The following is a 16,354-nucleotide window of genomic DNA, read 5'->3' on the forward strand; positions in this document are numbered from 1 at the left end:
TTGTACTATAGAGAATATATGTAATATTATATATATTTATACTTTTATTTTTATATATAAATCTTAAATCATATTTTTATTCTTATCTTATATATCATATATATCATATATCATAGGTATCATATACCATAGATACTCATTTATAATTAATTATATAGAGGATATATGTATTATAGGGGATATATGTAATATTATATATGATATTTTTACATTTTTATTCTTATACATAAATCTTAAATCATATTTTTATTCTTATATATCATATATCATATCTATCATATCTCATATATAATATCTCATATATCATCATTTATAATTAATTATGGAGAGGATATATGTATTATAGGGGATATATGTAATATATATGATATTTCTATATTTTTATACTTATATCTAAATGTATATTTATAATCAATAACTATATAATATATAATGCTTTATATTATATATTAAAAATTGATGCTTATTTAATTTTTAATTTATTATTATTTCTAGAATTATAATTTATGGTTATTTATAGAATATATAATTGTGATTATTTCTAGAATATATCTTCATACATTTATTTTAATATTATATATTTGTAGAGTCAAACCCTTTATATATTTGCTTTTCCCCAGTCTTCTCAAGGAGCACTTTATTTATGAAATTAATATGAATATATACATTAGCAATTTGTGCCTGTCTACACAAAAACACACAGCATATCTATGCCTAAATATGTGTGCAGAAATTAATTTATAATTGGTGGAAAACAGGGCCAGAAAATACCCCAAAATCTGAAGTATCATGGAATTAATGAAGGTTGTGGAGTCTGTTTGATGCCCACCTTGAGCAGAGCACTGAGTGCCACATTCCCTGAGCACAAATATCCTGGGAATTTTGGAATTCTGGAATTCCTCACCACTGCACCCTTCCAATTCCAGAATTCCTGAAATTGCCACGTGCAATCACCTTCACTGCTTTAAACCAGAGCAGGATTTCACCTTTTTCATGGCATTTTGGTTTATTTTAATTAAAAGCTCCGTGCCAGCAGTGCCCCACGCCCCATCCTCACCTGCAGACAAACCAGAGCCTCTTCTCCCCCCCTGCACTGCAAATCCCTATTTTGGGGTCAGATTGGGCTAATTAATGACTAAAAGGAAAATGAAGGGAGCAGAAGATGAATCTTCCCCTCCTCTGCTGATAATCAGTGGATTTTAGGTGCATTTGAGGAGCTGGAGTACCTCCACCAGAATCCTGGACAAAATCTCTTTATTATAAAACCCAAAATATCCATTTTGTCAGGAAATAGGGCCACAGCCAAGGCTGGATGAAATTCCTGTTTAAAGTCAGGTTTTTCATGACCACAGATGTCCATGTGCAGGTGGATCAGGCTCCTGGATTTCTTTATTTTATTATTTATTTACTCACTGCCCTTTCTTCCCCGCAGCCATCCCCAAAACAAGATATCCCATTGGTTTTTCTGGATGTGTGTAATCAAATCAACTGACTTGTTCCACAGCAGTGAAATAAGGAATTTCACCAAGTAATGAGAAAATAATTGTCCATTCAGGGAAAGGAACAACCTCAGAATTCACCAGTGGTGATCCTAAACTTACTCTAAAATGCTGCTCTTTTATCTCCACTTTGTTTCCTCTTAAGAGAAAGGCAGAGACCAAATTAAATTTAATATATTTCTGTATTATCACAGGCACAGCACATTCCTCTCTGCCTCTCCCCTCCCTTTCTAACATGAAAATCTCAACAATTCTTCTGTATAAAGAGATTTTTCCCCTTTGCTGTTGCATTTTTTGCCAGAAACACAGAGTTTTTCTGGCTCTTGGGGCAGTGCTTATTCAGGAGTTGTGCTGTGGCAGCCCAGGGAAGGTTTAAACTCCTGTTTAAAGCCAGGGAAAGTTTAACTCCTGTTTAAACCCAGGGAAGGTTTAAACTCCTGTTCCTGTTTTTAATCCCCTTGTTGTACTTGTTGGAGATGTAGGAACAATTTATCACACAATGTTTCATTTGATACATTTAATATTTTTAATTTTAAATTGATACCATTTAAATTGAATTTGAACTGATTAAAATTTTGATTTTAAAATGGATAAAAATTTAAATAAAGTATTAACATAAGAAACATCAGTAATTTAAATTTTTAACTCCTGTTTAAACCCAGGTAAAGTTTGAAGTGCTATTTAAACCCAGGGAAGGTTTAATTCCCATTTAGGCCTAGGGGAGGTTTAAAATCCTGTTCAAACCCAAGGAAGGTTTAACTCCTGTTTGAACCCAAGGAAGGTTTAAAATCCTGTTTAAACCCAGGGAAGGTTTTAAGTCCTGTTTAAACCCAGGCAAGGTTTAATTCCTGTTGAAACCCAAGGAAGGTTTAAAATCCTGTTTAAACCCAAGGAAGGTTTAAAATCCTGTTTAAACCCAAGGAAGGTTTAAAATCCTGTTTAAACCCAGGGAAGGTTTTAAGTCCTGTTTTAACCCAGGGAAGGTTTAAAATCCTGTTTTAACCCAGGGAAGGTTTAAAATCCTGTTTTAACCCAGGGAAGGTTTAAGTCCTGTTTAAACCCAAGTAAGGTTTAACTCCTGTTCAAACCCAAGGAAGGTTTAACTCCTGTTTGAACCCAAGGAAGGTTTAAGTCATGTTTAAATCCAGGCAAGGTTTAATTCCCATTTAGGCCTAGGGAAGGTTTAAAATCCTGTTTAAACCCAGGGAAGGTTTAAGTCCTGTTTGAACCCAAGGAAGGTTTAAAATCCTGTTTAAACCCAGGGAAGGTTTAACTCCTGCTGCTGCCCAGAGTCCAGGGAAGCAGCCAGGCTGGGGCTGTGCCTGCATTTACGGTATTTTCCCCAAGCTTTCCATTCTAAGCTCTATTTAATGGAATCTATGCATAGTAAGCAATCAGGTCAGAGAGAAGCAGCATCCCCTGTTTGAGATCAATCGCTGCCTAATACTTTATCTAGGCCACTTTATTATCTCACGCTGATTCCATTCCCATTCTCCTCCTCCTTTGTAGCGTGCACTTCAGCTGTGGTAAAACTACGCCTGGCATACATATTAAAAACATATACCCATTCTATCTGTATGTAAATGGGGGAGGCACAGCTGGATATTGCAGGAGTTTGATTTACTAATAGTTATTATCTGTTCTAGCTGTTCAGAGGCAGGGAGAGTTGCAGAAAACAAGCTAGCGCAGAAATTGCCTTTATGATATCACTGCCCTGCTTTGGTAATTGTTTAAAATCTCTTCTTTAGCTGCAGATTTTTGGGGCTTTTTTTTGGGAATTGCTGGAGTCTCTTGGTGAAGGGTTTTTTTGTTGTTAGTGCAGAATTGAGCTCCTCCATGCTGGTTATTGGAACGAAAGGTGTTTATGTAAAAAAATTGTATTTGGAGCACCAAAAGTCAGGAATGGAGCAGTTATTCTGTTGTACTTTCCTGTGGAGGCATCAAAGCATTTAGGATTTCTCAAGGAAAAATTGGGCAGGGAGAGGATGCAGTCACCTTCTGCACTCCATTACTTTTGCACAGATCTAATGATTTTTCCTCAAGTCGTCAAATTTTCAACACAGCCAGGAGCTTTTCTCCTTTTTAAAATTTAAACTACTGACACTTCTTATGTCGATATTTTATCAATCTAAATTTTATCAATTTAAACATTGTGTGATAAATTGTACATCATCTGTGTCAAAGCCACTGACATGCTGGAAGGCCTTTTCTCTTTTGGTATTTTATTTATTCCAATGCCTAATACAATTTTTAAATTTCCCATTCCTATGCATCCAGCAATCCCTCTCTCCATTCCAGGAATGGCTCTAGATCAGGCACCCTGATTTTATTGGCTGGAATGGGTATTTTTTTTCCCAGATAAACAGGTAGTTTGTGTATTTAAATGTCTTAAGACACGTGTCAAGATATTAGAGACTCTCAAAAATGCATTCTGGCTGCCTGTTCCTGCATCTCCAATAAGTACAACAAGGGAATTAAAAATGGGAGGTTTTAAGTAGCTGGATTTTAAATAGCTATATTTTATGTAGCTTTATTTCAGAGGGCCTGCACAGTAGCTAAACATATTTGCAGTTCATTGTGTTAAACCCCTGGTTTCAGCTCTCAGGAAATACTTCTATGGTTTAAACAAACAAATGGAGGATCAGCATAATCCTGCCTGGATTTTCATCTAAACCCCCAGAATAAAGCCAATAAAACACTGGTGCTTAGGTTTGTCAGTAAAAGGCTTTCCCCCAGTGGTATCGCTGAGGAGCCGGGGCTGGGTTTGGATGATGATGATTTTTGGGATGGACCAGAGGGCTCTCAGCACTTTCCCTTGCACAAGCACCCCCCAGAGGTGCTGTGGGATCAGTTTAGAGATCCATGCTTGTTGTGTGCTCCTCTCCAGATGTTTGGGCATCACTGCAGAATGACAGGGAGCCAAGAATTTTCCCTCTTTGGCTAATTTTTTTTATCCTGGGCCAGTGTAGGATCTCCCATCAGGGATGGTAAGATTGTCTGTGCTTGGAGCAGTGAGGAATGGTTTTGTTTGCAGGTGTTCAGCCTCTCCTCTGTCACAACAATCCCAGTTATTCACCCCATGACGAGGGGAAGTTCTGACAGACACCAAACACAAGCAGATTTGAAGGAAAAGCCTCTCTCCCGGTTTCTCAAAGGAAAAAAGTACAGAGCCAAGTATTTTAGCTGTTGTAAATATAGAATTGTTTAGGTTGGGAAAGGTTTTTTAGCATCATCCTGTTCAGTCATGAAATATATATGATCAGTAATAAACTGGGGCTTCAGGCTCTCAGTTCAGACATGCAGAGGATGAGAAGTTCTGGATCAAATCCTGGATACACTGAAGACAAATCAAAATTTATATTGAGGCAAGGATTTCACAGCAGGGCTCAGGATGCTCCTGTCACTGGGTGTTCAACATCTTCCTTGCTCAAGGTAGATTAAGAGGAAAGAAATCTGAGTTTCTTCAGGTGGCAGCATTGCTCATTGAGCTGAAATTGGGAAAGGTGGGTCAGGGGATATTCCCCCTCTGTCTTTCAAGTGAAAAAAAAGGGGGAGAAAGCCATTTCTGTCCTTGGGGGTACGAGAAATTGAGGAATCTGTGCTACATGAGAAATCAGCTCTTGAAATGGAGACATCCGTTCCATCAGTGTCACTAAATCCAGCAATCACCCAAGAGCAGGATGGTGACAGGGTTATGGGGTGATGCCTTCGTTCCCTGCCTGTTGCACCCACGGCTGTGGGGTCACCCAGTTCCTCCAGCAAATGGGAATATCTGGGAATAATATCTGGGAATAAATGGGGATATTCCCCTCCTAGCATGCCCTAGAGCTGCACAAAACAGCAGCACTTCCCTGTGAAATGTGAAAAGGAAAAACTCGAGTTGGCTCAAAGAGGTGTTGAAAATCTAAGGAAATTGGATAAAAACAAATTGGCAGCAGCTTAGAGGGATACAGTTCATATTTTTTGGTTACTTGAGTCTCCTGGGCTTTGCAGTTTAATTTGAGCAAATGTTTCATTTGGCACTGCTGGTTGTTCAGTAGTTCTCCAGGCACAGGGACAAATATTTACATCTCACTCATTTTGGGAGCAGAATTGCAAATCTTTCAGTTACTGGATATTGAGAAGTTGTGCACTTGCCTTGTTGATACTTGATGTCAGCTGTCTTCCTTACGTATTTATTTTGAAAAATTGAGGGAAAAAAAATCTGTTAGCAGTTCCAAAATAAGACCCATATCTTTAAATCCCAGAATACTGTCCTTTCTATTCGTTCCAAATCCATCAAGGAATTTGCTGTAACAGGCAACTGTTGAAATCCACATACAGTTTTTATTTGTGCAATGAAATTGGCATTTTAAATGTATTCAGACACTCTGCATAGATTAAAATGGCTGGTACTTGTGCAGTACCAGCTACATGTGGGTCTCTAGTCCAATTAGCACCTCAGGACACTCCTGCAGTATTAAATAAGAGTAATAATTGCCTATGAATAAGCAGAGTATAAAGCAGGAGATAGAGATATGGCTTCTTAGTGACCTGTGTGTATTATGCCTCAAATCCCTTAATCAGATTTGTGCCGCTTGATTCTTCCATCCGCAGAAATTCAGCTGGAGGATCAAGGCCTGAAGTAGTAAAAAATCAATTAATACGACTTTCTAATTTGTGCAGTTGACAAAAAAAAAAAAAGGGGAAAAAAAAAACCCCGCATATAAATAGGGAACATTTTTCTCCTGAAGAGGACCTGTGCTGAAAGATTTTTTAATTGGATTTTCATTGTGATTGACAGCGCTTGATTATGACAGTAACTTTATTTGGCTGGACTGTTAGAGCCCCCTTGTTCAGGGTGGGTTTTTTTCCCTTTTTTCCCCATCAAAAGCCCTTTTTTCCCAGCGGAGAGGCAGAATTTGTGAAAGAGCCTTTTAGCACCTTTGTCACCGCCATCCCTGGTGACGATTGGGCCCAGCTGGTTGCGGGGTCTCGAAATGCTCCTCACAAAGAGAAATCTCCATGGCCTCCATCATTTGAAGAGCTCCAGAAACCTGTTGAGGATTAGAAGTAGCTTTAGATGTGAAATGAGTGTTAAGTATTAGTAATCGGGAGATTAGGGCCCCGGGGACAACGGGAGATAAACAACCGCAATTAAGGCAAATCTGCCAGAGTAAACAAAATTGAGCAGAAACAGATGCCCTCGCCATTTTGGGGGATTGATTGGAGGGCACCGAGGAATCGATTTTTGTCTTGTTTACACTTCCAAACCCCGGTGATAAACTGGGAGGCTAAATATTTCATAGCGCCTGATTTTAGTTAATTTTTCTCGGCTCCTCACAGTGACCAGGCCCAGCCTCGCTCAGCCTTCACAGGGAGCAGCTAATTGCCTATGAAGGGCCCCTGTGTTTAAATGGGCTTGACAGGAATTTAAATTTTGTTTCAATCAACCTCTGCGCTCACAGCCTGCTCCAGTTTCTAATTTTTAAATTAAACATGATTTCTTTTTTATTTATTTTCCTTTTTTTTTTTAAGCCGCGGCTTCCCCTCCGGAGCCGGCTGCTGCCGCTCCCAGCCGGGCCAGACTCGGAGCACGCGGTTTTATTCAGGTTAAAAAACCCCAAAATCCATCCCTGGAAAAGTTCGTTGTCCCATCAGTGTGCATCTGCCTGCTCGGATTTGATGGGAGATGTTGGGGGAACACTCAGGGGGTGTAAATCTCTGTGGGAGCTGGGTTTGCACCAGTGAAAGGTGGAATTTTAATCCACCTCTGGATTAAAACACAGCTCTGAGCGTGGAAATGGTGCTGGTGGCCTCGGTCGTTGTTCAGTGACCTTGGGGGAGATTCAAAGGAATTTCTATTTTTTTTCCCCCAAGCCAACTAGTGGTGTGATGTATTTTGCTCTCTCTGTGTTTTCAGCAGGGCTCTGTGTGTTTATTCCAGCATTGTTTCACACCTGAGCTTTCTCTGCTCCTCAAACTAAGGGATTTGGAGGCGCCTTCACCTCCATCATTAAATACTTTATTATAGAGTCCCTTCACAAACACAGGGATGGCATTTTGCACTCCGTGCAGGCCCTGTGTAGCCATGGAATGCAGCATGATCATAGTGGCACTTTTAAAAACAACTTGTTCATTTGCAGAAACTTCATCACAAAAATGCTAACGAAGTACGAGCTGTTCCATTCTCCCTTTTTGCTTCCAGCCACATCATTTTCAGGGTGTTTTTGCTTTTGTTAATTGTTGTTATTTGTGCGTGTATACAACACAGCATTTTCTTCTCCAAGGTTTGGGTGAAAAACATTTAGGAGATTGTTTCAGTTTACTTCAGCTTAGTAAATTGCTTAGAAATTTTTTTTTTTTCCCAGTAGAAAAACATGGGGAAAACAGTTGTTTTCTTCACCCTTCCCCCAGAGTCTAGGGGAACTCTTAGTCCTTATTTGAAGGAAATTCTGTATCAGCTCTGAATTCCTGACAAGCTGTTTGGTGTCACCGAGACCATTCCTGTGCTGGAGCTGAGGGCACTTTGCAGGTGCAGCTCCATCAGAGTTCAGGTCAGGTGTGCCTTTCTGGTGGGAATCTCTGCTCTTTCCGAGCCCCCCACTCTCTCATTCTCATCACAGCCAGGTCTTGAAGCTCACAAATTGAATCCATTTCAAATGAAACCCCACCAGAAGATGTGCTCCAGGCACACACCTAATGAGCTCCAGCTACTAATGGGCACTGAGGCCACAAACCAGACCAGAGCTGGGCAAAAGTCAAACCTCTTCCATCCCCAAAATGTTGCACCGAGCGTTTCACTCAGCAGAGCTGCTTCTGTTGTCGACAGCTTGCTAATGTTGACAGACTCCATCAGCCTTGGGCCACTCTCCCCATTCCTCCTCTGCAGCTCTTCTTAACCTCAGCAGCACTTGCAGAAGTAAACTCCAATTAGATTTCGCTTGCTTTAGTTTGTTTGAAGAGTTTTGAAGAGAAAACACACACAAAAAGTGAAATACCTTTGCTGGGAGCTGGCTGGTTTGGAGCCGAGCAGCGCGAGGAGTGCCAAGGACAGTTACTGCTTTAACAACAAATATCAAAAGCAAAGCTGCCGTGAAAAGAATGATCTGCAGATGGGCAAATAGATTCCTCTGTGCCACAGCCAAACCCTAAATAAACCCTGTAGTAAATATCAGACCAGACTTTGCCACAGGAAGGGAAGAAATAGCAGAGCCAGGGTCCTGCAGGAGGAGGGGTTAAGGAGTTTGAGGTCAGGTCCAGCTGTGGAGTGGAGCTGCTCCAATTCCTGCTGTTCTGACCTGAAAAATTCCCTCTTGACCCTTTGTCTGGTGATGAGTTGCCAGCTTGGACACATCAGTGAAGTGCATGAGTGGTCTATGAGATCTGGTTTGGGGTCACCAGCTGTCCAAAGCTTGGAAAATAATACTTTAATCATGCTGGAGAATCTGTATTGCTGTTTAAAAATGGAAATCTGGGTGAGGTGTGTAGACAGCTGCTGTTCAGGTTAAGGTGCTGAGGTCAAAGTTAAGGTGTTCTTCCCCTTGGTCCATCCATCAAGCCTGGGGACTGTTGTTATTTGAAGACAAATTCTGTAAATTGCAGGAGAGTTTTGGTGCCTCAAGAAAACTAAGCCAGCTAAAAATTGCTTGCAATTAACTTTATCATATAAAAGGAAAAAGGAATTGGTGAAAGCCAATCTACAAATAGATAAATAATAGGGGACAAAAGTACTTCTCAAAAAAAAAAATATATATAAGAAAGAAGTATAACCCCAGGGCTTCAGTGCTTAGTTGTGTTATCCATTTATCTTTGTTTTGCATCATCTTTTCACTGTCTCACGTATCATCAGAGGGATAAAATCATTAGTGTGCTAATCTAGGTAGCCATAGTTCTAAGGCTGACCTAGGCTAATCTGCCTTTGCAATTTCAAGAACTATGTTTGACTCCTCTGAAAGTAACCTTAAATTGTAGTCTTGTAAGAATTCCAGAGCTGTATCCTTCACTCCTTCTCCTAATGAGGTTATGACCAAATGCTCATTATAATTGCTTTAGACTCCTTTTAATTTTCAAGCTTATTAATCATAAGAAGAGTTATTTAAAATTGCATAAATTAATCTTAGATTAAAAGCCCATCAAAGCCTCGAAACAATTAAGAATAAGTAGGATTTCCCTGGGGCAGCAAGTTTTATTTTAATAGTGTAGTCAGGTGGATATCAGAACATTGAAGTATGGTAGTGATTAATGTATGCAAAATTTAAATGAGAGTTTTTAAATGGCAAATCTAAATCACATATTGACCTAACTGTAGGCTTTAACTGCATTGTCTGTCATATATTTAAACTGTTTAGTAATCAACGTTTTAATTACAGTGTATGTTAGGGAGGCCGTGCAACAAACAGAAGTCCCCACTTCCCGAGTGGAGCTGCTCTGCAGGCTGGGCTCTGCTCCCAGCTGAGGAGTGAGCAGGGAGCAGAAATCTGCAGAAAAACAACCAGATTTGGTTTTCCCTGGGGATGTGCTCCTGCTCCTGCCTCATCCCCAGCCAGAAAACGCCACTGGCCATGCTGGGAGTGCTCAAGGTGGGATTGGAGCACCCTGGGGTGCTGCGAGGTGTCCCTGCCCAGGGCAAGGAGGACTGGGTGGGTTTTAAGGTCTTTCCATGCCTGGGGGATGGCTGATTCTGTGATTCCATGAATCCATCCCTGCTCTGGGGTGTTGTCTCCAGCACCCAGCTGAGCACAGCTCTGGGGTGCTGGAGCCTCTCTGGCACAGCCAGCGCAGTCCTTGCCCTCAATAGGCCGAGGACAGAGCAGGGAGAGAGAACTGGGCCAGCAAACCTCACTCCCAGCTCAGGCACAGCCCTGCAGGTCCCAGGGAGGAGCTGCACTTTTAGGGTTAAGCTCAGCCTGTGATCTGCAATCCAGTTTGGAAGAGACACGGAGGCTGCAGCTGACCTTGCTGCAGCTCTGGGACACTGGGGACACTCTTGGCAGACACACAGGCTGAGCCTCCCTGTCCTTGCTGTTCCAAGCACTTCAGGTGCTCACACTTTTCTTAAAAGGGTTTAAAAAAACCCAAAATTTCAAAAGGAAAACAAGAGATGGAGCAGCTGGATCACACTTAGTGTCCTGCAGGGTCCTTTCACCCATGGCTGTGTTCTGTGTCCCCGTGGATTCTCAGCCTTCAGAGCTTTTAGCCCACTCAAGCCTTGGAAGCTGCGTGGAGCATCCCCTGAGGATGCCCTGCCACCTTCTGTGCCTGTGAATTAACAATGTTTTGGGAGTCTGCAGTGAGAGAATTGGCCTGAGGATTCCTCGCTGCTATTCCTGGCTGTGGGAGCCGCAGTTGGATACTGTGGATAGCTGGCACAGATAATTAGAACAGCTTTTAGTGTGGCTTGTCCTTGGAGGCAGCAGCTCGAGATGGAAAATCCTCCAGCACCAAGGCAGGGCTGCAGTGATGAAATCCTAACACGTGCTGAGGGCACTGGAGGGGGACCTGGGGTCAGTTCAGGGTGGTTTGGGTTACTCAGCACTTGGTGTTTCCAGGAGTCCTGGGAAGCTGTTTGGGTTACTCAGCACTTGGTGTTTCCAGGAGTCCTGGGAAGCTGTTTGGGTTTCTCAGCATTTTGTGTTTCCAGGAGTTCTGGGAAGCTGTTTGGGTTTCTCAGCATTTTGTGTTTCCAGGAGTCCTGGGAAGCTGTTTGGGTTGCTCAGCATTTTGTGTTTCAGGGGGTTCTGAGGAGCTGGTGCAGCTCCAGAGCTGAGCTTTGTGTTTGTCTGTTGGAGGTGGGATTTGTCCCCCATTAAACATGAGGATTTCCCCTCAAATCCATGCCCTGAGTTCCCCCTCAAATCCATGCCCTGAGTTCATGCAAGAGCTGTGCACAGCACAGGCACCTCAGGAGCAATGGGAGAACCAACTGGGATGTGCTGTTGGACAGCCAAGTTGGAATTTTTTGGAGCTGGAGGGATGAGCTGCCAGCCAGGCTTTCCTGATTTACCATTTGCTCCGTGGCTTTCCTTGGAGCAGGGCACCTGGAGTGGGGGAAGGCATGGAGCATCCCCCCTGCTCTGGGAGCAGCAGGGATTTGGTGGTTTGCTCATGTTTCCCATGGAGCTGGAGCTGGCAGGGCTGGAATTCTGCTGAGGGGCTGGAATTCTGCTCAGGTGAAACGGGTGCAGGGGCAAACCAGATCCCAACACAGAGCTGGGTCAGAGGATGCTCTCCCCATTCCAGGGAGGAATTAGGGAATTCCAGGCAAGGAAAGGGAGCAGGCTTCCAGCTTGCACTCTGTTCTTTCCAGGGGCTGTGTTCTGTGCAGGAAAAGCTGCATCTGATGCATTCAGAGCATGCCACCACCACCCAATAAACTGCTGCATCTTCCTCATCCCCCCTTTGAAAAGCTGCAAGTTAAACAGCGAGCGAGCTTCCCTCAGAGCAGCCTGCAGCCAGCAGGAATATTTATTTTCTCTATTTGTTTTAAGCCTGGGAAGACTGTGGTTTCCTGCACACTGTCCTGATGGAGCCCTGCCCAGCGAGCGTGCAATGCCCCCAGCCCTAATGTGCCATTAATGATAGGTTAATGTACAGTATAATGTTTTTTGGACTATGGGTTCATTACACTTCTGAGTGCAAGGTCCTTCTGCAGAGCGCCCAAGGTCCCATTGCATTATATCATGCAATAAAAATACCCTTTTCATATCACACACTAATAAACTGTATTTGAAATGCTGTCTGAGGGCACGGCCATTGTCTTGATAGGCTGTGGCTGCAACAGTTGGGATCTTTTTTATTGTGGTTTTTTTGTTGTGTTGGGTTCAGAATTTTTTAAATGGAAGGTATGATTTGTCTGCGCTGCTTGGTGATAAATGGAGTTCAGGCTGGGAAAAGAAATGTTAAAAGGGTGGCACCACTGCAACCAGTGCAGTGCCACTCATTTCCCAACCTTCCTTGCATAAGCACGAGGAATTTTATTATCATTTTTAATTGGCTGCCCTCCCCTGTCAGCCTCTCACTGTGCCAGGGGAAATCTCTTCTTCTCCCACCATTTGGGATTCATGTTCTGTGCCTCAGGGAGCACCATCCTGGGGAGGAAAATCTCTTCTTTTTGGTGATTTCCAAGGAAACCCGTGGCTGGCTGTCCTTTGTCACCATTCCAGGCTGGTGGCTGAGTGTTCCATGGACCTTTGGAGCAGTCTCACCCAAGCACTGACTCCTTTTGAACCTGGGCAGTGCTCTGAAATCCCAGGCATTGCATGAGGGGATTGTTTATGGTCTGCCTGTCCTTTGGCATTGCTCTGAACCTCCCTGGTGCTCTCCAAATCAAACATTGTATGGCCACAGGGTCCTGTTTGTGGGAGAGGCTCTCCTGAAGCTCTGCCCTTCCCTGGATTTGTGTGTGAGAGGCGGTGGAAGTTGTTACCTGTGCTTTAGACTGAAGAGCTGAAGGGGTTTGGGGCTGTGGGTGATGATTTGGTATCCCAGAGGGAATTTCACCCACCTGGAGCAGAGCTGCACCCTCCAGGTGGGCACGTGGAGCTGGAAAAGGCCCAGGGACCTGCACCATGCCCAGGTCCATGCAAGGTCTGTGCCAATGAGCTCAGGGTGGGTTATTATCAGAAACAAAGATTTTTTTTTTTTTGTTTGAGGAGAAGGCCATGAAAGCAAATTGCTGAATTTTAGGGGTAGATAAAATGATGGAACTTTTACCCGTGAATAATGCCATTTAATTGACTGGGCTAAATGATTGATGGTTGGTGAGCCCTGAGTTGGAATTACCAGGGCTCTGTGTTCAGGGGGGCACTGCCCTTTTAATTTCCTGTCAGGTATTTAAATCCTTCACCTCCCCCTCTGCCAGGAGCTCCCCTGTGAAAGAGTTAAACCTGTCTGGTGGGACACTGCAACTGGAGAAACGTACCCTTTATCAAGAGAACCAGAAGAGACAAGTTCATTTAAAAAGCCTGGTTTGTCATTGTTTATCTCATTTTCGGGGTTGACACACAAAATTAGGCTGCCTGACACTCACTTGGGGCCAGCCCTGGCCCTGTCCTGCCTGACCTTTGCAGCTCCAGCCTCTCCAGCAGCCACTTCCCATCCCCTGCAGGATTCCCAGCACATCCCACTGAGCCAGGGCACAGCACACCAGTACCAGCCAGCCAGAAAAAACAGTTTGCTGCTGATTCTCAACATCTTTTCCCCTGGCTGTGCTATTTCCAGGTATTTTTAAGGCTAAATATTTAAAAAGCTCTTTCCCTCCAGGTATTTTTAAGGCTGAACATTTAAAAAATGGGAAGGACATGGTTGTTGCACATCAGTACTAGACCAGTAAGAAAAACCAGTTTGCTGCTGATTCTCAACCTCTTTCCCTCTGTCTGTGCTATTTCCAGGTATTTTTAAGGCTAAATATTTAAAAAGCTCTTTCCCTCCAGGTATTTTTAAGGCTGAACATTTAAAAAATGGGAAGGACATGGTTGTTGCACATCAGTACTAGACCAGTAAGAAAAACCAGTTTGCTGCTGATTCTCAACCTCTTTCCCTCTGTCTGTGCTATTTCCAGGTATTTTTAAGGCTAAATATTTAAAAAGCTCTTTCCCTCCAGGTATTTTTAAGGCTGAACATTTAAAAATGGGAAGGACATGGTTGTTGCACATCAGTACTAGACCAGTAAGAAAAACCAGTTTGGTGCTGATTTTCAACCTCTTTCCCTCTGGTTGTGCTATTTCCAGGTATTTTTAAGGCTAAATATTTAAAAAGCTCTTTCCCTCCAGGTATTTTTAAAGCTGAACATTTAAAAAATAGGAAGGACATGGTTGTTGCACATCAGTAGTAGACCAGTAAGAAAAACCAGTTTGGTGCTGATTTTCAACCTCTTTCCCTCTGGCTGTGCTGTTTCCAGGTATTTTTAAGGCTAAATATTTTAAAATTGGGAAGGAGGTGGTTATTGTTTTGTTGTGAACACGTGTAGGAAATCTGAAATACATCATGTGTCCCCAAAAATAAAGCTGCGCATGCCACAGCAGGCAGGGGAACCTCACCAGAGCTGGAACTGATCCCTGCAACAGAAAATTCACCTCAAGCTTCCACATATTTACCTTTTCTCAGTGTTCCCTTGCAGCAAACCCCTCTGCAGGAATATTTAAACCTGGCTTTGGGTGAGAACATAATTAATAATAAATAATTGCTCCCTCCTGGAGTCAGGGCTGGGACTTGTGTTTGTGGCATTTATTGACCATGTCCCAACTCTTGGGGCTCCTCTCTGAGGTGTCAGCTCTGTCCTGCTGCATTTCTGCTTTGGTGGTTTGGGGTTTTTATTTGGGTTTTTCCCTTGTTTTTCCTTCCCTCCCTGTCTCAGCTCCCTGCCCCTTCTCTCCCCCGTCCTTTGGGGGCATCTGCAGTTTCAGGCACTGCTTGCTGAGCTATGTGGGACTGGGGGCTGCATAATGGCAAAGTTACAGAGGGCAGGGTGAATTTATGAAAATATTTCATAAGGGAGAGAAAACCACTGCAGCTGCAGTGCTGGAGACCTTGGAGGAAAACTCCAATAATTCCCTGAGACATTTTTGGGTGCTGAGCCAACTGCAAGTCCCACTTTTGGAGTATGTGCTGGTTTTCACTCCAAATCTTGCAGCAAAAGGCCAAGGGAAGGTTTGATGGACTCCAGCATTGCCCCCAGCTCTGTGGGGCTCTGGGATAAATGTTTTTATTGCAGTTGCAGGTGCTGCTGAGCGAGGTCAGGTATTAAAAGCAGCAAAGTGGGTTTGGAAGTAGATTTTGGCACATCCTTGTGCACTGGATATCTTTGGGCCACTTGTGTCCTTCTTGGTTTTTGGTTGCCTGACCTGAAAATGCCACAGGTTGTCCAGCAGGATTTGCAGAGATGGGTCCTGCTGAGGTTTGGTGGAAATCTCTGTTCTCCCATTCCCAGTTTCAAAACAAACAGCTCAGAAAAATCAGCCACCAGATTCTGAAGAAACAGCTTCTAGTGGAAACATCCCTTCAGCCTGAGAAAAATCCTCGCTGGAGCAGGCAGTGAAAACATGGGAAATCTGAAGAGTAATTTCAAGTTAAACTTATTCCTGGGGAGAAAAGTGTGGAAACCCTCAGGTTTTGATGGAATACCCTCAGGAAACAAAACAAATAAGTTGACAAGTGTGCAAAGCTGCTGTTTCAGAGCTGAAATGTCATTTGGAGCAGCCTCAATGCAGGGATATCCTGGGGGTTTGTGTGTGTGTGTGTTTGTGTTTGTGTTTGTATTTATTTATGTTTGTATTTGTGTCTGTGCCCGTGTCCCTGTCCATGTTTCTGACCCCTGGCTGTCCCCTCTGCAGGGCCACCCCTTCGTGGTGCAGTACAACGACGGCCACGCCGAGGTGGTGTCCATGTGGGTGTGCCGGATGCTGGAGGAGCGGCGAGCCCCGGGACCCCCGTGACTCCTCTGCAGCCCCCCAAGGACTCTGCAGCCCCCCCATGACTCCTCTGCAGCCCCCCAGGACTCTGCACCCCCCCAGTGACTCTGCAGCCCCCAGTGACTGACTCTGCAGCCCCCCAGTGACTCTGCACCCCCCCCCAGTGACTCTGCACCCCCCCAGTGACTCTGCACCCCCAGTGACTCTGCACCCCCCCAGTGACTCTGCACCCCCAGTGACTCTGCACCCCCAGTGACTCTGCACCCCCAGTGACTCTGCACCCCCAGTGACTCTGCACCCCAGTGACTCTGCACCCCCCCAGTGACTCTGCACCCCCCCAGTGACTCTTCACCCCCCCAGTGACTCTGCACCCCCCCCCCCAGTGACTCCTCTGCACCCCCCCAGTGACTCTGCACCCCCCCAGTGACTCCTCTGCAGCCCCCAGTGACTCTGCACCCCCCAGTG

General features: G+C 43.9%; 1 protein-coding gene across 2 annotated transcripts in view; it reads left to right on the forward strand.

Moving 5' to 3' along the window:
- Positions 1-16,001, forward strand: part of MAP2K5 (mitogen-activated protein kinase kinase 5) — a 127,115-nt gene extending 111,114 nt beyond the window's left edge. Inside the window, exon 22 of one of the 2 annotated variants that reach the window (XM_030280994.4) lies at positions 13,342-13,725. In XM_030280994.4, the coding sequence (XP_030136854.4) occupies positions 13,342-13,710 (369 nt within the window). In that variant the 3' untranslated portion in view covers positions 13,711-13,725. Of the gene's footprint in view, positions 1-13,341; positions 13,726-15,811 lie in introns of those variants that run through there. The other variant, XM_030280995.4, reaches the window with a different exon arrangement.
- Positions 16,002-16,354: the final 353 nt, after the last annotated feature.

Source organism: Taeniopygia guttata, chromosome 10, assembly GCF_048771995.1.
Source record: "Taeniopygia guttata chromosome 10, bTaeGut7.mat, whole genome shotgun sequence".
In the NCBI taxonomy this organism is placed as follows: domain Eukaryota; kingdom Metazoa; phylum Chordata; class Aves; order Passeriformes; family Estrildidae; genus Taeniopygia; species Taeniopygia guttata.